This window comes from Oncorhynchus nerka, linkage group LG23 (genome assembly GCF_034236695.1).
Source record: "Oncorhynchus nerka isolate Pitt River linkage group LG23, Oner_Uvic_2.0, whole genome shotgun sequence".
In the NCBI taxonomy this organism is placed as follows: domain Eukaryota; kingdom Metazoa; phylum Chordata; class Actinopteri; order Salmoniformes; family Salmonidae; genus Oncorhynchus; species Oncorhynchus nerka.
Window position 1 is genome coordinate 4,014,135 of NC_088418.1, and position 26,778 is coordinate 4,040,912.

Genomic DNA, 26,778 nt, shown 5'->3' on the forward strand with positions numbered 1-26,778 from the left:
CCCCAGGTGGTCTGTTTCAGTATGTGTCCTCTCCCCCAGGTGGTCTGTTTCAGTATGTGTCCTCTCCCCCAGGTGGTCTGTTTCAGTATGTGTCCTCTCTCCCAGGTGGTCTGTTTCAGTGTGTGTCCTCTCCCAGGAGGTCTGTTTCAGTATGTGTCCGCTCCCAACCCCCAGGTGGTCTGTTTCAGTGTGTGTCTTCTCCCCCAGGTGGTCTGTTTCAGTATGTGTCCTCTGTCCCAGGTGGTCTGTTTCAGTATGTGTCCTCTCCCCCAGGTGGTCTGTTTCAGTATGTGTCCTCCCCCAGGTGGTCTGTTTCAGTGTGTGTCCTCTCTCCCAGGTGGTCTGTTTCAGTATGTGTCCTCTCTCCAAAGGTGGTCTGTTTCAGTATGTGTCCTCTCCGCCAGGTGGTCTGTTTCAGTATGTATCCTCTCCCCCAGGTGGTCTGTTTCAGTATGTGTCCTCTCTCCCAGGTGGTCTGTTTCAGTATGTGTCCTCTCCCCCAGGTGGTCAGTTTCAGTATGTGTCCTCTCCCCCAGGTGGTCTGTTTCAGTACGTGTCCTCTCCCAGGTGGTCTGTTTCAGTATGTGTCCTCCCCCAGGAGGTCTGTTTCAGTATGTGTCCTCTCCCAGGTGGTCTGTTTCAGTGTGTGTCCTCTCCCAGGAGGTCTGTTTCAGTATGTGTCCTCTCCCAACCCCCAGGTGGTCTGTTTCAGTATGTGTCCTCTCCCAGGTGGTCTGTTTCAGTATGTGTCCTCTCCCCCAGGTGGTCTGTTTCAGTATGTGTCCTCTCCCAGGAGGTCTGTTTCAGTATGTGTCCTCTCTCCCAGGTGGTCTGTTTCAGTATGTGTCCTCTCCCCCAGCTGGTCTGTTTCAGTATGTGTCTTCTCTCCCAGGAGGTCTGTTTGAGTATGTGTCCTCTCCCCCAGGTGGTCTGTTTCAGTATGTGTCCTCTCTCCCAGGTGGTCTGTTTCAGTATGTGTCCTCTCCCAGGAGGTCTGTTTCAGTATGTGTCCTCTCTCCCAGGTGGTCTGTTTCAGTATGTGTCCTCTCCCCCAGCTGGTCTGTTTCAGTATGTGTCTTCTCTCCCAGGAGGTCTGTTTGAGTATGTGTCCTCTCCCCCAGGTGGTCTGTTTCAGTATGTGTCCTCTCCCAGGAGGTCTGTTTCAGTATGTGTCCTCTCCCCCAGGAGGTCTGTTTCAGTATGTGTCCTCTCTCCCAGGTGATCTGTTTCAGTATGTGTCCTCTCCCAGGTGGTTTGTTTCAGTATGTGTCCTCTCCCAGGTGGTCTGTTTCAGTATGTGTCCTCTCCCCCAGGTGGTCAGTTTCAGTATGTGTCCTCTCTCCCAGGTGGTCAGTTTCAGTATGTGTCCTCTCCCCCAGGTGGTCTGTTTCAGTATGTGTCCTCTCTCCCAGGTGATCTGTTTCAGTATGTGTCCTCTCCCAGGTGGTTTGTTTCAGTATGTGTCCTCTCCCCCAGGTGGTCTGTTTCAGTATGTGTCCTCTCTCCCAGGTGGTCAGTTTCAGTATGTGTCCTCTCTCCCAGGTGGTCAGTTTCAGTATGTGTCCTCTCCCCCAGGTGGTCTGTTTCAGTATGTGTCCTCTCTCCCAGGTGGTCAGTTTCAGTATGTGTCCTCTCTCCCAGGTGGTCAGTTTCAGTATGTGTCCTCTCTCCCAGGTGGTCAGTTTCAGTATGTGTCCTCTCCCCCAGGTGGTCTGTTTCAGTATGTGTCCTCTCCCAGGAGGTCTGTTTCAGTATGTGTCCTCTCTCCCAGGAGGTCTGTTTCAGTATGTGTCCTCTCCCAACCCCCAGGTGGTCTGTTTCAGTATGTGTCTTCTCTCCCAGGTGGTCTGTTTCAGTATGTGTCCTCTCCCAGGAGGTCTGTTTGAGTATGTGTCCTCTCCCCCAGGTGGTCTGTTTCAGTATGTGTCCTCTCTCCCAGGTGGTCTGTTTCAGTATGTGTCCTCTCCCAGGTGATCTGTTTCAGTATGTGTCCTCTCCCAGGTGGTTTGTTTCAGTATGTGTCCTCTCCCAGGAGGTCTGTTTCAGTATGTGTCCTCTCCCCCAGCTGGTCTGTTTCAGTATGTGTCCTCTCCCCCAAGTGGTCTGTTTCAGTATGTGTCCTCTCTCCCAGGTGGTCTGTTTCAGTATGTGTCCTCTCCCCCAGGTGGTCTGTTTCAGTATGTGTCCTCTCCGCCAGGTGGTCTGTTTCAGTGTGTGTCCTCTCCCAGGAGGTCTGTTTCAGTATGTGTCCTCTCCCAACCCCCAGGTGGTCTGTTTCAGTGTGTGTCTTCTCCCCCAGGTGGTCTGTTTCAGTATGTGTCCTCTGTCCCAGGTGGTCTGTTTCAGTATGTGTCCTCTCTCCCAGGTGGTCTGTTTCAGTATGTGTCCTCTCTCCAAAGGTGGTCTGTTTCAGTATGTGTCCTCTCCGCCAGGTGGTCTGTTTCAGTATGTGTCCTCTCCCCCAGGTGGTCTGTTTCAGTATGTGTCCTCTCTCCCAGGTGGTCTGTTTCAGTATGTGTCCTCTCCCAGGTGGTCTGTTTCAGTATGTGTCCTCTCCCCCAGGTGGTCTGTTTCAGTATGTGTCCTCTCTCCCAGGTGGTCTGTTTCAGTATGTGTCTTCTCTCCCAGGTGGTCTGTTTCAGTATGTGTCCTCTCCCAGGTGGTCTGTTTCAGTGTGTGTCTTCTCCCCCAGGTGGTCTGTTTCAGTATGTGTCCTCTCTCCCAGGTGGTCTGTTTCAGTATGTGTCCTCTCCCCCAGGTGGTCAGTTTCAGTATGTGTCCTCTCCCCCAGGTGGTCTGTTTCAGTACGTGTCCTCTCCCAGGTGGTCTGTTTCAGTATGTGTCCTCTCCCAGGTGGTCTGTTTCAGTATGTGTCCTCTCCCCCAGGTGGTCAGTTTCAGTATGTGTCCTCTCCCCCAGGTGGTCTGTTTCAGTATGTGTCCTCTCTCCCAGGTGGTCTGTTTCAGTATGTGTCCGCTCCCCCAGGAGGTCTGTTTCAGTATGTGTCCTCTCTCCCAGGTGGTCTGTTTCAGTATGTGTCCTCTCCCCCAGGTGGTCTGTTTCAGTATGTGTCCTCTCCCAGGTGGTCTGTTTCAGTGTGTGTCCTCTCCCAGGAGGTCTGTTTCAGTATGTGTCCTCTCCCAACCCCCAGGTGGTCTGTTTCAGTGTGTGTCTTCTCCCCCAGGTGGTCTGTTTCAGTATGTGTCCTCTGTCCCAGGTGGTCTGTTTCAGTATGTGTCCTCTCTCCAAAGGAGGTCTGTTTCAGTATGTGTCCTCTCCCCCAGGTGGTCTGTTTCAGTGTGTGTCTTCTCTCCCAGGTGGTCTGTTTCAGTATGTGTCCTCTCCCAGGTGGTCTGTTTCAGTATGTGTCCTCTCCCCCAGGTGGTCTGTTTCAGTATGTGTCCTCTCTCCCAGGTGGTCTGTTTCAGTATGTGTCCTCTCCCCCAGGTGGTCTGTTTCAGTATGTGTCCTCTCTCCCAGGTGGTCAGTTTCAGTATGTGTCCTCTCTCCCAGGTGGTCAGTTTCAGTATGTGTCCTCTCCCAGGTGGTCTGTTTCAGTATGTGTCCTCTGTCCCAGGTGGTCTGTTTCAGTATGTGTCCTCTCCCCCAGGTGGTCTGTTTCAGTATGTGTCCTCTGTCCCAGGTGGTCTGTTTCAGTATGTGTCCTCTCCCCCAGGTGGTCTGTTTCAGTGTGTGTCCTCTCCCCCAGGTGGTCTGTTTCAGTATGTGTCCTCTCCCAGGTGGTCTGTTTCAGTATGTGTCCTCTCCCAGGAGGTCTGTTTCAGTATGTGTCCTCTCCCCCAGCTGGTCTGTTTCAGTATGTGTCCTCTCCCAGGAGGTCTGTTTCAGTATGTATCCTCTCCCCCAGGTGGTCTGTTTCAGTATGTGTCCTCTCTCCAAAGGAGGTCTGTTTCAGTATGTGTCCTCTCCCCCAGGTGGTCTGTTTCAGTGTGTGTCTTCTCTCCCAGGTGGTCTGTTTCAGTATGTGTCCTCTCCCAGGTGGTCTGTTTCAGTATGTGTCCTCTCCCAGGTGGTCTGTTTCAGTATGTGTCCTCTCCCAGGAGGTCTGTTTCAGTATGTGTCCTCTCCCAGGTGATCTGTTTCAGTATGTGTCCTCTCCCAGGTGGTCTGTTTCAGTATGTGTCCTCTCCCCCAGGTGATCTGTTTGAGTATGTGTCCTCTCCCCCAGGTGGTCTGTTTCAGTATGTGTCCTCTCCCAGGTGGTCTGTTTCAGTATGTGTCCTCTCCCAGGTGGTCTGTTTCAGTGTGTGTCCTCTCCCCCAGGTGGTCTGTTTCAGTATGTGTCCTCTCCCCCAGCTGGTCTGTTTCAGTATGTGTCCTCTCCCAGGTGGTCTGTTTCAGTGTGTGTCCTCTCCCAGGAGGTCTGTTTCAGTATGTGTCCTCTCCCAACCCCCAGGTGGTCTGTTTCAGTGTGTGTCTTCTCCCCCAGGTGGTCTGTTTCAGTATGTGTCCTCTGTCCCAGGTGGTCTGTTTCAGTATGTGTCCTCTCCCCCAGCTGGTCTGTTTCAGTGTGTGTCTTCTCTCCCAGGTGGTCTGTTTCAGTATGTGTCCTCTCCCAGGTGGTCTGTTTCAGTATGTGTCCTCTCCCCCAGGTGGTCTGTTTCAGTATGTGTCCTCTCCCCCAGGTGGTCTGTTTCAGTATGTGTCCTCTCTCCCAGGTGGTCAGTTTCAGTATGTGTCCTCTCTCCCAGGTGGTCAGTTTCAGTATGTGTCCTCTCCCCCAGGTGGTCTGTTTCAGTATGTGTCCTCTCCCAGGAGGTCTGTTTCAGTATGTGTCCTCTCTCCCAGGTGGTCTGTTTCAGTATGTGTCCTCTCCCAGGAGGTCTGTTTGAGTATGTGTCCTCTCCCCCAGGTGGTCTGTTTCAGTATGTGTCCTCTCCCAGGAGGTCTGTTTGAGTATGTGTCCTCTCTCCCAGGTGGTCTGTTTCAGTATGTGTCCTCTCCCAGGTGATCTGTTTCAGTATGTGTCCTCTCCCAGGTGGTTTGTTTCAGTATGTGTCCTCTCCCAGGAGGTCTGTTTCAGTATGTGTCCTCTCCCCCAGCTGGTCTGTTTCAGTATGTGTCCTCTCCCCCAGGTGGTCTGTTTCAGTATGTGTCCTCTCCCCCAGGTGGTCTGTTTCAGTATGTGTCATCTCTCTCAGGTGGTCTGTTTCAGTATGTGTCCTCTCCCAGGTGGTCTGTTTCAGTATGTGTCCTCTCTCTCAGGTGGTCTGTTTCAGTATGTGTCCTCTCCCAGGTGGTCTGTTTCAGTATGTGACTTCTCCCCCAAGTGGTCTGTTTCAGTATGTGTCCTCTCTCCCAGGTGGTCTGTTTCAGTATGTGTCCTCTCCCCCAGGTGGTCTGTTTCAGTATGTGTCCTCTCCCCCAGGTGGTCTGTTTCAGTATGTGTCCTCTCCCCCAGGTGGTCTGTTTCAGTATGTGTCCTCTCCCCCAGGTGGTCTGTTTCAGTATGTGTCCTCTCCCCCAGGTGGTCTGTTTCAGTATGTGTCCTCTCCCCCAGGTGGTCTGTTTCAGTATGTGTCCTCTCCCCCAGGTGGTCTGTTTCAGTGTGTGTCTTCTCCCCCAGGTGGTCTGTTTCAGTGTGTGTCCTCTCCCCCAGGTGGTCTGTTTCAGTATGTGTCCTCTCCCAGGTGATCTGTTTCAGTATGTGTCTTCTCCCCCAGGTGGTCTGTTTCAGTATGTGTCCTCTCCGCCAGGTGGTCTGTTTCAGTATGTGTCCTCTCTCTCAGGTGGTCTGTTTCAGTATGTGTCCTCTCTCCCAGGTGGTCTGTTTCAGTATGTGTCCTCTCCCCCAGGTGGTCTGTTTCAGTGTGTGTCCTCTCCCAGGAGGTCTGTTTCAGTATGTGTCCTCTCTCCCAGGTGGTCTGTTTCAGTATGTGTCCTCTCTCCCAGGTGGTCTGTTTCAGTATGTGTCCTCTCTCCCAGGTGGTCTGTTTCAGTATGTGTCCTCTCCCAGGTGGTCTGTTTCAGTATGTGTCCTCTCCCCCAGGTGGTCTGTTTCAGTATGTGTCCTCTCCCCCAGGTGGTCTGTTTCAGTATGTGTCCTCTCCCCCAGGTGGTCTGTTTCAGTATGTGTCCTCTCTCCCAGGTGGTCTGTTTCAGTATGTGTCCTCTCCCCCAGGTGGTCTGTTTCAGTATGTGTCCTCTCCCAGGTGGTCTGTTTCAGTATGTGTCTTCTCCCCCAGGTGGTCTGTTTCAGTATGTGTCCTCTCCCAGGTGATCTGTTTCAGTATGTGTCTTCTCCCCAGGTGGTCTGTTTCAGTATGTGTCCTCTCCCAGGTGGTCTGTTTCAGTATGTGTCTTCTCCCCAGGTGGTCTGTTTCAGTATGTGTCCTCTCCCAGGTGGTCTGTTTCAGTATGTGTCTTCTCCCCCAGGTGGTCTGTTTCAGTATGTGTCCTCTCCCAGGTGGTCTGTTTCAGTATGTGTCTTCTCCCCCAGGTGGTCTGTTTCAGTATGTGTCCTCTCCCAGGTGGTCTGTTTCAGTATGTGTCTTCTCCCCCAGGAGGTCTGTTTCAGTATGTGTCCTCTCTCCCAGGTGGTCTGTTTCAGTATGTGTCCTCTCCGCCAGGTGGTCTGTTTCAGTATGTGTCCTCTCTCCAAAGGAGGTCTGTTTCAGTATGTGTCCTCTCCCCCAGGTGGTCTGTTTCAGTGTGTGTCTTCTCTCCCAGGTGGTCTGTTTCAGTATGTGTCCTCTCCCAGGTGGTCTGTTTCAGTATGTGTCCTCTCCCCCAGGTGGTCTGTTTCAGTATGTGTCCTCTCTCCCAGGTGGTCAGTTTCAGTATGTGTCCTCTCCCAGGAGGTCTGTTTCAGTATGTGTCCTCTCTCCCAGGTGGTCTGTTTCAGTATGTGTCCTCTCCCAGGAGGTCTGTTTGAGTATGTGTCCTCTCCCCCAGGTGGTCTGTTTCAGTATGTGTCCTCTCCCCCAGGTGGTCTGTTTCAGTATGTGTCCTCTCCCCCAGGTGGTCTGTTTCAGTATGTGTCCTCCCCCAGGTGGTCTGTTTCAGTATGTGTCCTCTCCCCCAGGTGGTCTGTTTCAGTATGTGTCTTCTCTCCCAGGTGGTCTGTTTCAGTATGTGTCCTCTCTCCAAAGGAGGTCTGTTTCAGTATGTGTCCTCTCCCCCAGGTGGTCTGTTTCAGTGTGTGTCTTCTCTCTCAGGTGGTCTGTTTCAGTATGTGTCCTCTCCCAGGTGGTCTGTTTCAGTATGTGTCTTCTCCCCCAGGTGGTCTGTTTCAGTATGTGTCCTCTCCCCCAGGTGGTCTGTTTCAGTATGTGTCCTCTCCCCCAGGTGGTCTGTTTCAGTATGTGTCCTCTCCCCCAGGTGGTCTGTTTCAGTGTGTGTCTTCTCCCCCAGGTGGTCTGTTTCAGTGTGTGTCCTCTCCCCCAGGTGGTCTGTTTCAGTATGTGTCCTCTCCCCCAGGTGGTCTGTTTCAGTATGTGTCCTCTCTCCCAGGTGATCTGTTTCAGTATGTGTCCTCTCTCCCAGGTGGTCTGTTTCAGTATGTGTCCTCTCTCCCAGGTGGTCTGTTTCAGTATGTGTCCTCTCCCCCAGGAGGTCTGTTTCAGTATGTGTCCTCTCCCAGGTGATCTGTTTCAGTATGTGTCCTCTCCCCCAGGTGGTCTGTTTCAGTATGTGTCCTCTCTCCCAGGTGGTCTGTTTCAGTATGTGTCCTCTCTCCCAGGTGGTCTGTTTCAGTATGTGTCCTCTCTCCCAGGTGGTCTGTTTCAGTATGTGTCCTCTCCCCCAGGTGGTCTGTTTCAGTATGTGTCCTCTCCCAGGTGGTCTGTTTCAGTATGTGTCCTCTCTCCCAGGTGGTCAGTTTCAGTATGTGTCCTCTCTCCCAGGTGGTCAGTTTCAGTATGTGTCCTCTCTCCCAGGTGGTCTGTTTCAGTATGTGTCCTCTCTCCCAGGTGGTCTGTTTCAGTATGTGTCCTCTCTCCCAGGAGGTCTGTTTCAGTATGTGTCCTCTCTCCCAGGTGGTCTGTTTCAGTATGTGTCCTCTCTCCCAGGAGGTCTGTTTCAGTATGTGTCCTCTCCCCCAGGTGGTCTGTTTCAGTATGTGTCCTCTCTCCCAGGTGGTCTGTTTCAGTATGTGTCCTCTCTCCCAGGTGGTCTGTTTCAGTATGTGTCCTCTCCCCCAGGAGGTCTGTTTCAGTATGTGTCCTCTCCCAGGAGGTCTGTTTCAGTATGTGTCCTCTCCCCCAGGTGGTCTGTTTCAGTATGTGTCCTCTCCCCCAGGTGGTCTGTTTCAGTATGTGTCCTCTCCCAGGTGGTCTGTTTCAGTATGTGTCCTCTCCCAGGTGGTCTGTTTCAGTATGTGTCCTCTCCCCCAGGTGGTCTGTTTCAGTATGTGTCCTCTCTCCCAGGTGGTCTGTTTCAGTATGTGTCCTCTCCCCCAGGTGGTCTTTTTCAGTATGTGTCCTCTCCCCCAGGTGGTCTATTTAAGTATGTGTCCTCTCTCCCAGGTGGTCTGTTTCAGTATGTGTCCTCTCCCCCAGGTGGTCTGTTTCAGTATGTGTCCTCTCCCCCAGGTGGTCTGTTTCAGTATGTGTCCTCTCCCCCAGGTGGTCTGTTTCAGTATGTGTCCTCTCCCCCAGGTGGTCTGTTTCAGTATGTGTCCTCTCCCCCAGGTGGTCTGTTTCAGTATGTGTCCTCTCCCCCAGGTGGTCTGTTTCAGTATGTGTCCTCTCCCCCAGGTGGTCTGTTTCAGTATGTGTCCTCTCCCCCAGGTGGTCTGTTTCAGTGTGTGTCCTCTCTCCAAAGGTGGTCTGTTTCAGTATGTGTCCTCTCCGCCAGGTGGTCTGTTTCAGTATGTGTCCTCTCTCCCAGGTGGTCTGTTTCAGTATGTGTCCTCTCCCAGGTGATCTGTTTCAGTATGTGTCCTCTCCCAGGTGGTCTGTTTCAGTATGTGTCCTCTCCCCCAGGTGGTCTGTTTCAGTATGTGTCATCTCTCCCAGGTGATCTGTTTCAGTATGTGTCCTCTCCCAGGTGGTCTGTTTCAGTATGTGTCATCTCTCCCAGGTGATCTGTTTCAGTATGTGTCCTCTCCCAGGTGGTCTATTTAAGTATGTGTCCTCTCCCCCAGGTGGTCTGTTTCGATACGTGTCGGGGGCCAACTACTTTGGTGAAATTGTGGAGTGGTTTGGCTACGCCATGGCAACCTGGTCGCTGACTACCTTCTCCTTTGCCTTCTGCAGTATGTGCTTTATTGGACGACGGGCAGTCCACCACCACAGGTACACGAGGCAGAAATGTAAATTTAGACAGGCTACAGCACCATAATCTATACAGGCTACAGCACCATAATCTATACAGGCTACAGCACCATAATCTATACAGGCTACAGCACCATAATCTATACAGGCTACAGCACCATAATCTATACAGGCTACAGCACCATCATCTATACAGCTACAGCACCATAATCTATACAGGCTACAGTACCATAATCTATACAGGCTACAGCACCATAATCTATACAGGCTACAGCACCATAATCTATACAGGCTACAGCACCATAATCTATACAGGCTACAGCACCATAATCTATACAGGCTACAGCACCATAATCTATACAGGCTCTAACACTAGATCACCATAATCTATACAGGCTCTAACACTAGATCACCATAATCTATACAGGCTACAGCACCATAATCTATACAGGCTACAGCACCATAATCTATACAGGCTACAGCACCATAATCTATACAGGCTACAGCACCATAATCTATACAGGCTACAGCACCATAATCTATACAGTCTACAGCAACATAATCTATACAGGCTACAGCACCATAATCTATACAGGCTACAGCACCATAATCTATACAGTCTACAGCAACATAATCTATACAGTCTACAGCACCATAATCTATACAGGCTCTAACACTAGATCACCATAATCTATACAGGCTACAGCACCATAATCTATACAGGCTACAGCACCATAATCTATACAGGCTACAGCACCATAATCTATACAGTCTACAGCAACATAATCTATACAGGCTCTAACACTAGATCACCATAATCTATACAGGCTACAGCACCATAATCTATACAGGCTACAGCCCCATAATCTATACAGGCTACAGCACCATAATCTATACAGTCTACAGCAACATAATCTATACAGGCTCTAACACTAGATCACCATAATCTATACAGGCTACAGCACCATAATCTATACAGGCTACAGCACCATAATCTATACAGGCTACAGCACCATAATCTATACAGTCTACAGCAACATAATCTATACAGGCTCTAACACTAGATCACCATAATCTATACAGGCTACAGCACCATAATCTATACAGGCTACAGCACCATAATCTATACAGTCTACAGCACCATAATCTATACAGGCTACAGCAACATAATCTATACAGGCTACAGCACCATAATCTATACAGGCTACAGCACCATAATCTATACAGTCTACAGCACCATAATCTATACAGGCTACAGCAACATAATCTATACAGGCTACAGCACCATAATCTATACAGGCTACAGCACCATAATCTATACAGGCTACAGCACCATAATCTATACAGGCTACAGCACCATAATCTATACAGGCTACAGTACCATAATCTATACAGGCTACAGCCCCATAATCTATACAGGCTCCAGCACCATAATCTATACAGGCTACAGCAATATATTCTATACAGGCTACACCAACATAATCTATACAGGCTATTTATCTAGCTTGATGTCCTGCATATAGACAGTAGAGATCTACCTAGATATCTACATATAGACAGTAGAGATCTACCTAGATATCTACATATAGACAGTATAGATGTACCTAGATATCTACATATAGACAGTAGAGATCTACCTAGATATCTACATATAGACAGTAGAGATCTACCTAGATATCTACATATAGACAGTAGAGATCTACCTAGATATCTACATATAGACAGTAGAGATCTACCTAGATATCTACATATAGACGGTAGAGATCTACCTAGATATCTACATATAGACCTACCTAGATATCTACATATAGACAGTAGAGACCTACCTAGATATCTACATAGATATCTACATATAGACAGTAGAGATCTACCTAGATATCTACATATAGACGGTAGAGATTTACCTAGATATCTACATATAGACGGTAGAGATTTACCTAGATATCTACATATAGACCTACCTAGATATCTACATATAGGCAGTAGATATTTACCTAGATATCTACATATAGACAGTAGAGATTTACCTAGATATCTACATATAGACCTACCTAGATATCTACATATAGGCAGTAGATATTTACCTAGATATCTACATATAGACAGTAGAGATCTACCTAGATATCTACATATAGACGGTAGAGATTTACCTAGATATCTACATATAGACAGTAGAGATTTACCTAGATATCTACATATAGACAGTGAGATCTACCTAGATATCTACATATAGGCAGTAGATATTTACCTAGATATCTACATATAGACAGTAGAGATCTACCTAGATATCTACATATAGACGGTAGAGATTTACGTAGATATCTACATATAGACAGTATTTATCTACCTAGATATCTACATATAGACGGTAGAGATCTACCTAGATATCTACATATAGACGGTAGAGATCTACCTAGATATCTACATATAGACAGTAGAGATCTACACATATAGACAGTAGAGATCTACCTAGATATCTACATATAGACAGTAGAGATCTACCTAGATATCTACATATAGACAGTAGAGATTTACCTTGATATCTACATATAGACAGTATTTATCTACCTAGATATCTACATATAGACGGTAGAGATTTACCTAGATATCTACATATAGACGGTAGAGATCTACCTAGATATCTACATATAGACAGTAGAGATCTACCTAGATATCTACATATAGACAGTAGAGATCTACCTAGATATCTACATATAGACAGTAGAGATCTACCTAGATATCTACATATAGACAGTAGAGATCTACCTAGATATCTACATATAGACAGTAGAGATCTACCTAGATATCTACATATAGACAGTAGAGATCTACCTAGATATCTACATATAGACAGTAGAGATCTACCTAGATATCTACATATAGACAGTAGAGATTTACCTAGATATCTACATATAGACAGAGATCTACCTAGATATCTACATATAGACAGAGATCTACCTAGATATCTACATATAGACAGTATTTATCTACCTAGATATCTACATATAGACAGTAGAGATGTACCTAGATATCTACATATAGACAGTGAGATTTACCTAGATATCTACATATAGACAGTAGAGATCTACCTAGATATCTACATATAGACGGTAGAGATTTACCTAGATATCTACATATAGACAGTAGAGATCTACCTAGATATCTACATATAGACAGTAGAGATTTACCTAGATATCTACATATAGACCTACCTAGATATCTACATATAGGCAGTAGATATTTACCTAGATATCTACATATAGACAGTAGAGATCTACCTAGATATCTACATATAGACAGTAGAGATTTACCTAGATATCTACATATAGACAGTAGAGATCTACCTAGATATCTACATATAGACAGTAGAGATCTACCTAGATATCTACATATAGACAGTAGAGATCTACCTAGATATCTACATATAGACAGTAGAGATCTACCTAGATATCTACATATAGACAGTAGATATCTACATATAGAGATCTACCTAGATATCTACATATAGACAGTAGAGATTTACAGTAGATATCTACATATAGACAGTAGAGATCTACCTAGATATCTACATATAGACAGTAGAGATTTATAGATATCTACATATAGATATCTACATATAGACAGTAGAGATCTACCTAGATATCTACATATAGACAGTAGAGATCTACCTAGATATCTACATATAGACGGTAGACAGAGATCTACCTAGATATCTACATATAGACAGTAGAGATCTACCTAGATATCTACATATAGACAGTAGAGATCTACCTAGATATCTACATATAGACAGTAGAGATCTACCTAGATACCATATAGATATCTACATATAGACAGTAGAGATCTACCTAGATATCTACATATAGACAGTAGAGATCTACCTAGATATCTACATATAGACAGTAGAGATCTACCTAGATATCTACATATAGACAGTAGAGATCTACCTAGATATCTACATATAGACAGTAGAGATCTACCTAGATATCTACATATAGACAGTAGAGATTTACCTAGATATCTACATATAGACAGTAGATATCTACCTAGATATCTACATATAGACAGTAGAGATCTACCTAGATATCTACATATAGACAGTAGAGATCTACCTAGATATCTACATATAGACAGTAGAGATCTACCTAGATATCTACATATAGACTACCTAGATATCTACCTAGATATCTACATATAGACAGTAGAGATCTACCTAGATATCTACATATAGACAGAGATCTACCTAGATATCTACATATAGACAGTAGAGATCTACCTAGATATCTACATATAGACAGTAGAGATCTACCTAGATATCTACATATAGACAGTAGAGATCTACCTAGATATCTACATATAGACAGTAGAGATCTACCTAGATATCTACATATAGACAGTAGAGATTTACCTAGATATCTACATATAGACAGTAGAGATCTACCTAGATATCTACATATAGATTTACCTAGATATCTACATATAGACCTACAGTAGAGATCTACCTAGATATCTACATATAGATCTACCTAGTACATAGAGATCTACCTAGATATCTACATATAGACAGTAGATATCTACCTAGATATCTTTAGACAGTAGAGACTACCTAGATATCTACATATAGACAGTAGAGATCTACCTAGATATCTACATATAGACAGTATTTATCTACCTAGATATCTACATATAGACAGTAGAGATCTACCTAGATATCTACATATAGACAGTAGAGATCTACCTAGATATCTACATATAGACAGTAGAGATCTACCTAGATATCTACATATAGACAGTAGAGATCTACCTAGATATCTACATATAGACAGAGATCTACCTAGATATCTACATATAGACAGTAGAGATCTACCTAGATATCTACATATAGACAGTAGAGATTTACCTAGATATCTACATATAGACAGTAGAGATCTACCTAGATATCTACATATAGACAGTAGAGATCTACCTAGATATCTACATATAGACAGTAGAGATCTACCTAGATATCTACATATAGACAGTAGAGATCTACCTAGATATCTACATATAGACAGTAGAGATCTACCTAGATATCTACATATAGACAGTAGAGATCTACCTAGATATCTGCATATAGACAGTAGAGATCTACCTAGATATCTACATATAGACAGTAGAGATCTACCTAGATATCTACATATAGACAGAGATCTACCTAGATATCTGCATATAGACAGTAGAGATCTACCTAGATATCTACATATAGACAGTAGAGATCTACCTAGATATCTACATATAGACAGTAGAGATCTACCTAGATATCTACATATAGACAGTAGAGATCTACCTAGATATCTACATATAGACAGAGATCTACCTAGATATCTACATATAGACAGTATTTATCTACCTAGATATCTACATATAGACAGTAGAGATCTACCTAGATATCTACATATAGACAGTAGAGATTTACCTAGATATCTACATATAGACAGTATTTATCTACCTAGATATCTACATATAGACAGTAGAGATCTACCTAGATATCTACATATAGACAGTAGAGATCTACCTAGATATCTACATATAGACTAGGTAGGCAGAGATCTACCTAGATATCTACATATAGACAGTAGAGATCTACCTAGATATCTACATATAGACAGTATTTACCTAGATATCTACATATAGACAGTAGAGATCTACCTAGATATCTACATATAGACAGTAGAGATCTACCTAGATATCTACATATAGACAGTAGAGATCTACCTAGATATCTACATATAGACAGTATAGATCTACCTAGATATCTACATATAGACAGTAGAGATCTACCTAGATATCTACATATAGACAGTATTTATCTACCTAGATATCTACATATAGACAGTAGAGATCTACCTAGATATCTACATATAGACAGTAGAGAGAGATCTACCTAGATATCTACATATAGACAGAGATCTACCTAGATATCTACATATACCTAGAGATCTACATATAGAGATCTACCTAGATATCTACATATAGACAGTACCTAGAGATTTACCTAGATATCTACATATAGACAGTAGAGATCTACCTAGATATCTACATATAGACGGTAGAGATCTACCTAGATATCTACATATAGACAGTAGAGATCTACCTAGATATCTACATATAGACAGTAGAGATCTACCTAGATATCTACATATAGACAGTAGAGATCTACCTAGATATCTACATATAGACAGAGATCTACCTAGATATCTACATATAGACAGTAGAGATCTACCTAGATATCTACATATAGACAGTAGAGATGTACCTAGATATCTACATATAGACAGTAGAGATTTACCTAGATATCTACATATAGACAGTAGAGATTTACCTAGATATCTACATATAGACAGTAGAGATTTACCTAGATATCTACATATAGACAGTAGAGATCTACCTAGATATCTACATATAGACAGTAGAGATTTACCTAGATATCTACATATAGACCTACCTAGATATCTACATATAGGCAGTAGATATTTACCTAGATATCTACATATAGACAGTAGAGATCTACCTAGATATCTACATATAGACAGTAGAGATCTACCTAGATATCTACATATAGACGGTAGAGATCTACCTAGATATCTACATATAGACAGTAGAGATCTACCTAGATATCTACATATAGACAGTAGAGATCTACCTAGATATCTACATATAGACAGTAGAGATCTACCTAGATATCTACATATAGACAGTAGAGATCTACCTAGATATCTACATATAGACAGTAGAGATCTACCTAGAGATCTACCTAGATATCTACATATAGACAGTATTTATCTACCTAGATATCTACATATAGACAGTAGAGATCTACTACCTAGATATCTACTAGATATCTATAGACAGTAGAGATAGATATACCTAGATATCTACATATAGACCTACCTAGATATCTACATATAGACAGTAGAGATCTACCTAGATATCTACATATAGACAGAGATCTACCTAGATATCTACATATAGACAGTATTTATCTACCTAGATATCTACATATAGACAGTAGAGATCTACCTAGATATCTACATATAGACAGAGATCTACCTAGATATCTACATATATACAGTAGAGATCTACCTAGATATCTACATATAGACAGAGATCTACCTAGATATCTACATATAGACAGTATTTATCTACCTAGATATCTGCATATAGACAGTAGAGATCTACCTAGATATCTACATATAGACAGTAGAGATCTACCTAGATATCTACATATAGACAGTAGAGATCTACCTAGATATCTACATATAGACAGTAGAGATCTACCTAGATATCTACATATAGACGGTAGAGATTTACCTAGATATCTACATATAGACCTACCTAGATATCTACATATAGACAGTAGATATTTACCTAGATACCTAGATATCTACATATAGACAGTAGAGATTTACCTAGATATCTACATATAGACAGTAGAGATCTACCTAGATATCTACATATAGACAGAGATCTACCTAGATATCTACATATAGACAGAGATCTACCTAGATATCTACATATAGACAGAGATCTACCTAGATATCTACATATAGACAGAGATCTACCTAGATATCTACATATAGACAGTATTTATCTACCTAGATATCTGCATATAGACAGTAGAGATCTACCTAGATATCTACATATAGACAGTAGAGATCTACCTAGATATCTACATATAGACAGAGATCTACCTAGATATCTACATATAGACAGTAGAGATCTACCTAGATATCTACATATAGACAGATATCTACATATAGAGATCTACCTAGATATCTACATATAGACAGAGATCTACCTAGATATCTACATATAGACAGTAGAGATCTACCTAGATATCTACATATAGACAGTAGAGATCTACCTAGATATCTACATATAGACAGAGATCTACCTAGATATCTACATATAGACAGTAGAGATCTACCTAGATATCTACATATAGACAGAGATCTACCTAGATATCTACATATAGACAGAGATCTACCTAGATATCTACATATAGACAGTAGAGATCTACCTAGATATCTACATATAGACAGTAGAGATCTACCTAGATATCTACATATAGACAGTAGAGATCTACCTAGATATCTACATATAGACAGAGATCTACCTAGATATCTACATATAGACAGAGATCTACCTAGATATCTACATATAGACAGAGATCTACCTAGATATCTACATATAGACAGTAGAGATGTACCTAGATATCTACATATAGACAGTGAGATTTACCTAGATATCTACATATAGACAGTATTTATCTACCTAGATATCTACATATAGACAGTAGAGATCTACCTAGATATCTACATATAGACAGAGATCTACCTAGATATCTACATATAGACAGAGATCTACCTAGATATCTACATATAGACAGTATTTATCTACCTAGATATCTACATATAGACAGAGATCTACCTAGATATCTACATATAGACAGAGATCTACCTAGATATCTACATATAGACAGTATTTATCTACCTAGATATCTACATATAGACAGATCTACCTAGATATCTACATATAGACAGTAGAGATCTACCTAGATATCTACATATAGACAGTAGAGATCTACCTAGATATCTACATATAGACAGTAGAGATCTACCTAGATATCTACATATAGACAGTAGAGATCTACCTAGATATCTACATATAGACAGTAGAGATCTACCTAGATATCTACATATAGACAGAGATCTACCTAGATATCTACATATAGACAGAGATCTACCTAGATATCTACATATAGACAGTAGAGATCTACCTAGATATCTGCATATAGACAGAGATCTACCTAGATATCTACATATAGACAGTAGAGATCTACCTAGATATCTACATATAGACAGTAGAGATCTACCTAGATATCTACATATAGACAGTAGAGATCTACCTAGATATCTACATATAGACAGTAGAGATCTACCTAGATATCTACATATAGACAGTAGAGATCTACCTAGATATCTACATATAGACAGTAGAGATCTACCTAGATATCTGCATATAGACAGAGATCTACCTAGATATCTACATATAGACAGAGATCTACCTAGATATCTACATATAGACAGTAGAGATCTACCTAGATATCTACATATAGACAGTAGAGATCTACCTAGATATCTACATATAGACAGAGATCTACCTAGATATCTACATATAGACAGTAGATCATCTCATAAAAGATGGTGCTGGAGTGGGTGGCTGCGGTCTTATCGGCTCTTAACCAACCATGCTATTTTGTTAATACATAATGCTTTGTACATGTTTTGTACTTATTTTGTCCATCATGTTGCTGCTATCGTCTCTTATGACCGAAAAGAGCTTCTGGACATCAGAACTGCGATTACTCACCTCAGATTAGACTAAGAGTTCTTCTTTAATGAGTCGGACAGGAGGTACTACAGACACCTTGACCAGGCCCAGATCCCCAGCATTTCCTGGAGAAGGAAACTGAGATTTTGCGGGAAAAGATCAGGGTGCCTTTCAGGCGACGAGTGGCTAATCTGCCTTTGCCTTCCGTCCTGCTCGGTAACGTTCAATCACTGGAAAATAAATGGGATGAACTGAAAGCACGTATGTCCTACCAGCAGCACGTTAAAACTGCAATATCTTATGTTTAAGCTTGTCATGTGACAACACGGAAGAAATGACACTTTGCTACAATGTAAAGTAGTGAGTGTACAGCTTGTATAACAGTGTACATTTGCTGTCCCCTCAAAATAACTCAACACAGCCATTAATGTCTAAACCGCTGGCAACAAAAGTGAAAATGTCCAAATTGGGCCCAATTAGCCATTTTCCCTCCCCAGTGTAAGTCCAGGTCCAGCCATAAGACTCCTGAACACCTAATCAAATGGCTACCCAGCATTGCCCTACCCTCTTCTACTCTCTGTATATATATAGTCACTTTAATAACTCTACCTACATGTACAGTTGAAGTGGGAAGTTTACATACACCTTAACCAAATATATTTAAACTCAGTTTTTCACAATTTCTGACATATAATCAGAGTAAAAATTCCCTGTCTTGGGACAGTTAGGATCACCACTTTATTTTAAGAATGTGAAATGTCAGAATAATAGTAGAGAAAATGATTTCTTTAGGCTTTTATTTCTTTCATCACATCCCTAGTGGGTCTGACGTTTACATACACTCAATTAGTATTTGGTGTCATTGCCTTTAAATTTTTTAACTTGGGTCAAACGTTGCAGGTAGCCTTCCACAAGCTTCCCACAATAAGTTGGGGGAATTATGGCCCATTCCTCCTGACAGAGCTGCTGTAACTGAATCAGGTTTGTAGGCCTCCTTGCTCGTAAATGCTTTGTCAGTTCTGCCCACAAATGTTCTATAGGATTGAGGTCAGGACTTTGTGATGGCCACTCCAAAACCTTGACTTTGTTGTCCTTAACAGATGAACGTGGTACCTACAGGCGTTTCGAAATTGCTCCCAAGGATGAACCAGACTTGTGGAGGTCTACCAATTTTTTCTGAGGTCTTGACTGATTTCTTTTGATTTTCCCATGATGTCAAGCAAAGAGGCACTGAGTTTGAAGGTAGGCCTTGAAATACATCCACAGGTACACCTCCAATTGACTCAAATGATGTCAATTAGCCTATCAGAAGCTTCTAAAGCCATGACATAATTTTCTGGAATTTTCCAAGCTGTTTAAAGACACAGTCAACTTAGTGTATGTAAACTTCTGACCCACTGGAATTGTGATACAGTGAATTATAAGTGAAATAATCTAACCGTAAACAATTGTTGGAAAAATTACTTGTGTCATGAACAAAGTAGATGTCCTAACCGACATGCCAAAACTATAGTTGGTTAACAAGAAATGTGTGTAGTGGTTGAAAACCAAGTTGTAATGACTCCAACCTAAGTGGATGTAAACTTCCGACTTGAACTGTATATATTACCTCAATTACCTCGACACCGGTACCCCCTGTAAATAGCCTCCCATTGACTCTGTTCCGTAACACCCTGTATATAGCCTCCACATTGACTCTGTACTGGTACCCCCTGTATATAACCTCCACATTGACTCTGTACCGGTACCCCCTGTATATAGCCTCCACATTGACTCTGTACTGGTACCCCCTGTATATAGCCTCCACATTGACTCTGTACCGGTACCCCCTGTATAAAGCCTCCACATTGACTCTGTACTGGTACCCCTGTAAATAGCCTCCACATTGACTCTGTTCCGTAACACCCTGTATATAGCCTCCACATTGACTCTGTACTGGTACCCCCTGTATATAACCTCCACATTGACTCTGTACTGGTACCCCCTGTAAATAGCCTCCACATTGACTCTGTTCCGTAACACCCTGTATATAGTCTCCACATTGACTCTGTACTGGTACCCCCTGTATATAACCTCCACATTGACTCTGTACCGGTACCCCCTGTAAATAGCCTCCACATTGACTCTGTTCCGTAACACCCTGTATATAGCCTCCACATTGACTCTGTACTGGTACCCCTGTATATAGCCTCCACATTGACTCTGTACCGGTGCCCCCTGTATATAGCCTCCACATTGACTCTGTACTGGTACCCCTGTATATAGCCTCCACATTGACTCTGTACTGGTACCCCCTGTATATAGCCTCCACATTGACTCTGTACCGTAACACCCTGTATATAGCCTCCACATTGACTCTGTACTGTAACACCCTGTATATAGCCTCCACATTGACTCTGTACTGGTACCCCCTGTATATAGCCTCCACATTGACTCTGTACTGGTACCCCCTGTATATAGCCTCCACATTGACTCTGTACCGGTACCCCCTGTATATAGCCTCCATATTGACTCTGTACTGGTACCCCCTGTATATAGCCTCCACATTGACTCTGTACCGTAATACCCTGTATATAGCCTCCACATTGACTCTGTACCGTAACACCCTGTATATAGCCTCCACATTGACTCTGTACCGTAACACCCTGTATATAGCCTCCACATTGACTCTGTACCTGTACCCCCTGTATATAGCCTCCACATTGACTCTGTACCGGTACCCCCTGTAAATAGCCTCCACATTGACTCTGTTCCGTAACACCCTGTATATAGCCTCCACATTGACTCTGTACCGTAATACCCTGTATATAGCCTCCACATTGACTCTGTACCGTAACACCCTGTATATAGCCTCCACATTGACTCTGTACCTGTACCCCCTGTATATAGCCTCCACATTGACTCTGTACCGGTACCCCCTGTAAATAGCCTCCACATTGACTCTGTTCCGTAACACCCTGTATATAGCCTCCACATTGACTCTGTACTGGAACCCCCTGTATATAGCCTCCACATTGACTCTGTACTGGTACCCCCTGTATATAGCCTCCACATTGACTCTGTACCGGTACCCCCTGTATATAGCCTCCACATTGACTCTGTACTGGTACCCCTGTATATAGCCTCCACATTGACTCTGTACTGGTACCCCTGTATATAGCCTCCACATTGACTCTGTACTGGTACCCCCTGTATATAGCCTCCACATTGACTCTGTACCGTAATACCCTGTATATAGCCTCCACATTGACTCTGTACCGGTACCACCTGTATATAGCCTCCACATTGACTCTGTACCGTAATACCCTGTATATAGCCTCCACATTGACTCTGTACTGTAACACCCTGTATATAGTCTCCACATTGACTCTGTACTGTAACACCCTGTATATAGCCTCCACATTGACTCTGTACCGTATACCCTGTATATAGCCTCCACATTGACTCTGTACCGGTACCCCCTGTATATAGCCTCCACATTGACTCTGTACCGGTACCCCCTGTATATAGTCTCCACATTGACTCTGTACTGTAACACCCTGTATATAGCCTCCACATTGACTCTGTACTGTAACACCCTGTATATAGCCTCCACATTGACTCTGTACTGTAACACCCTGTATATAGCCTCCACATTGACTCTGTACCGTAACACCCTGTATATAGCCTCCATATTGACTCTGTACTGGTACCCCCTGTATATAGCCTCCACATTGACTCTGTACCGTAATACCCTGTATATAGCCTCCACATTGACTCTGTACCGTAACACCCTGTATATAGCCTCCACATTGACTCTACCGTAACACCCTGTATATAGCCTCCACATTGACTCTGTACCTGTACCCCCTGTATATAGCCTCCACATTGACTCTGTACGGTACCCCCTGTATATAGCCTCCACATTGACTCTGTACTGTAACACCCTGTATATAGCCTCCACATTGACTCTGTACTGTAACACCCTGTATATAGCCTCCACATTGACTCTGTACCGTAACACCCTGTATATAGCCTCCACATTGACTCTGTACCTGTACCCCCTGTATATAGCCTCCACATTGACTCTGTACCGGTACCCCCTGTAAATAGCCTCCACATTGACTCTGTTCCGTAACACCCTGTATATAGCCTCCACATTGACTCTGTACTGGAACCCCCTGTATATAACCTCCACATTGACTCTGTACCGGTACCCCCTGTATATAGCCTCCACATTGACTCTGTACTGGTACCCCCTGTATATAGCCTCCACATTGACTCTGTACCGGTGCCCCCTGTATATAGCCTCCATATTGACTCTGTACTGGTACCCCCTGTATATAGCCTCCACATTGACTCTGTACCGTAATACCCTGTATATAGCCTCCACATTGACTCTGTACCGTAATACCCTGTATATAGCCTCCACATTGACTCTGTACCGGTACCACCTGTATATAGCCTCCACATTGACTCTGTACCGTAATACCCTGTATATAGCCTCCACATTGACTCTGTACTGTAACACCCTGTATATAGTCTCCACATTGACTCTGTACTGTAACACCCTGTATATAGCCTCCACATTGACTCTGTACCGGTACCCCCTGTATATAGCCTCCACATTGACTCTGTACCGGTACCCCCTGTATATAGCCTCCACATTGACTCTGTACCGGTACCCCCTGTATATAGTCTCCACATTGACTCTGTACTGTAACACCCTGTATATAGCCTCCACATTGACTCTGTACTGTAACACCCTGTATATAGCCTCCACATTGACTCTGTACTGTAACACCCTGTATATAGCCTCCACATTGACTCTGTACCGTAACACCCTGTATATAGCCTCCACATTGACTCTGTACCGTAACACCCTGTATATAGCCTCCACATTGACTCTGTACCGTAATACCCTGTATATAGCCTCCACATTGACTCTGTACTGGTACCCCCTGTATATAGCCTCCACATTGACTCTGTACTGTAACACCCTGTATATAGCCTCCACATTGACTCTGTACTGTAACACCCTGTATATAGCCTCCACATTGACTCTGTACCGTAATACCCTGTATATAGCCTCCACATTGACTCTGTACTGTAACACCCTGTATATAGCCTCCACATTGACTCTGTACCGGTACCGCCTGTATATAGCCTCCACATTGACTCTGTACCGTAATACCCTGTATATAGCCTCCACATTGACTCTGTACCGTAATACCCTGTATATAGCCTCCACATTGACTCTGTACCGTAATACCCTGTATATAGCCTCCACATTGACTCTGTACCGTAATACCCTGTATATAGCCTCCACATTGACTCTGTACCGTAATACCCTGTATATAGCCTCCACATTGACTCTGTACCGTAATACCCTGTATATAGCCTCCACATTGACTCTGTACCGTAATACCCTGTATATAGCCTCCACATTGACTCTGTACCGGTACCCCCTGTATATAGCCTCCACATTGACTCTGTAACGTAGCTATTGTTATTTACTGCTGCTCTTTAATTATTTGTTTTTCTTATCTCTTACTTTTACATTTTTTTTTTGGGGGGGGTATTTTCTTAACTGCATTGTTGGTTAAGGGCTTATAAGTAAAGCATTTCACTTTAAGGTCTACTACACCTGTTGTATTCGTGACAAATTAACTTTGATTTGATTTACATCACATAACCTAGATCTCTACATATAGACTGTAGAGATCTACCTAGTTGTTGATGCTTGACCAACCTATGGGGGCCTTGTACGCCCCCACAGGGCGTACTTTTCTGTATGTATGTCCAGGTCTCGCAAGCTTACATTTGGTTTCGCTACACAATGACGTGAAACAAGAGGTCAGAATGGAGGACCAGGCTAAACCTATGGTAGACATTTGTCCAAATCTGGGAGTGTACATTTATTCATGATCCTTGTCCTCTCCCTCTGTCACAGGTACTACCGTGAGACATTCCATGACTACCCCAGGTCACGGAAAGCTCTGATTCCATTCATCTTCTAAAGAACAGATGAAGCTCCTGCATTCCCAACCATAGGACTGGGAGACCCCAAACAAGCTCTTTAGATCGGGCTTGCATTCCAAACAGCATCCTATTCCCTATGTGGTCCTCTGTTCAAACGTAGTGCATTACTTTATGTTGGGAATAGTGTGCCATTTGGGACAAAGTCCAGATATGATCAGATGACCTGCATATAGACAGTAGAGATCTACCTAGATATCTAGATATAGACAGTATATATCTAGCTAGATATCTGCATATAGACAGTAGAGATCTACCTAGATGTCTACATATAGACAGTATTTATCTAGCTTGATGTCCTGCATATAGACAGTAGAGATCTACCTAGATATCTACATATAGACAGTAGAGATCTACCTAGATATCTACATATAGACAGTAGAGATCTACCTAGATGACCTGCATATAGACAGTATAGATCTACCTAGATGACCTGTATATAGACAGTAGAGATCTACCTAGATATCTGCATATAGACAGTAGAGATCTACCTAGATATCTACATATAGACGGTAGAGATCTACCTAGATATCTACATATAGACAGTAGAGATCTACCTAGATATCTGCATATAGACAGTAGAGATCTACCTAGATATCTACATATAGACAGTAGAGATCTACCTAGATATCTGCATATAGACAGTAGAGATCTACCTAGATATCTGCATATAGACAGTAGAGCTCATAACCTGTGTCGTGTCTTTGGCGTCATTAAAAGTGAAGACTGTTATTTTATCAAATCAATTCTCTGTAATTATTATTACGTTATTAAACTGATCATGTAAATGTAATTAACTAGGAAGTCGGGGCACCAAGGAACATCTTCAGATTACCAAGTTATAATTTTCCTAATTTAACTCTTCAGATATTTTAATTTCTGATTAATTAATTATTCTTTACCTCACGTCAGTCTCATTCCTAACGTCGTACGTTGTTGGTTATCTGCAAGAAGCCAGCCTTCATTATGAATCATCCATACACACGTTAGTCTCATTCCAAACGTTGTAAATCGTTGGTTATCTGCACGAACCCAGTCTTTACTATGAAACATCCATACATCAATTGTCTTAATCATTTATTTACTAACTAACTAAATGATCACAGAAATGCATAAACAAACAGTAGCTATGGTTACAAGGAAATGATTAGGGAGGTTCCTTAGTGGGCTGAGCTGAAATGACTGCTTGGTGAACAAAGGGAAGTGGGTGTGGTCTGAGAAGGGCGGGAAAGACAAAAAAAGGAATCGCTACACGGTTGATAATTAAATGAATTGAAATGCTAATCCTTTACACATTCAATATTTACGCTCGGTGTGTCGTCGTGATCTTTGTTGGAATCGTCCGTCTGCTGGAGAGTTCATCGGAGTCCCTCTCTCTCTGCTTCCCTGAAGATCAAGTCTTTCGTGGTTAAAATGGATACTTCAGACTACCATTCAGAAATGTTCCCATAAAAATAGATGTTTCGGCGGTTGTCGGTCTTCGCATCCCAGGTTGATATAATTTCTAGCTGCAGACTAGTAATCACTATCTAAGATTTTGCTTTCATTCTGTAGGGGTCGATAGTCTCAGAGTTGAACCATTTCCACCCGTGTAGCCAATGCTCCACGTGGTATGGTTAGGAATTCAACAACCATTGAAACCTTAGCGGACAACGAGGTTTTTGTGTTCTTGAAGAGGATTTCCTCTTATCTTCTCATTCAATGTATTTATTTAAATTGTCGGACATACCTTTCTAGGCTCTTCCAATTAAATTAGACACTTTAAGCTTTGCAATAGTAACCTAGATGAACCAACTTCCCAGGTGAATTTAAAGTTGAAGTCCCAGATAGCCTATACAGGTTCGATTATTCATTAAATTTGATCAATCAGTAAAATCTGCTTCTGCAAAGCACAATCAATCAGTCCCGCCTCCAGCGGGAATCCCATATGGCTTTGGCCCGAGGGGAAGGAGGTACCATAGGTACATTTACCACTAACATTATCGTTATGATAATCCAGCAATCTCAATTACTTGTGTATTAGTGGGTCTCATTCAATGTATTTATTTAAATTGTCGAACATACCTTTCTAGGTTCTTCCAGTTAAATGAGACACTTTAAGCTTTGCAATAGTAACCTAGACGAACCAACTTCCCAGGTTAGTTTAATTCCC

General features: G+C 43.0%; 1 protein-coding gene across 2 annotated transcripts in view; it reads left to right on the forward strand.

The window, feature by feature from the left end:
* Window positions 1-25,032, forward strand: part of srd5a2b (steroid-5-alpha-reductase, alpha polypeptide 2b) — a 65,994-nt gene extending 40,962 nt beyond the window's left edge. The window contains exons 5-8 of one of the 2 annotated variants that reach the window (XR_010460645.1): window positions 9,107-9,257; window positions 19,509-19,589; window positions 19,709-19,850; window positions 24,541-24,616. Coding sequence is in view for 1 of the 2 variants with exons in the window: in XM_065007794.1 (XP_064863866.1) it covers window positions 9,107-9,257; window positions 24,541-24,607 (218 nt within the window). In the remaining variant the exon portion in view is untranslated. Of the gene's footprint in view, window positions 1-9,106; window positions 9,258-19,508; window positions 19,590-19,708; window positions 19,851-24,540 lie in introns of both variants that reach the window. The other variant, XM_065007794.1, reaches the window with a different exon arrangement.
* The last annotated feature ends 1,746 nt before the right edge of the window (window positions 25,033-26,778 follow it).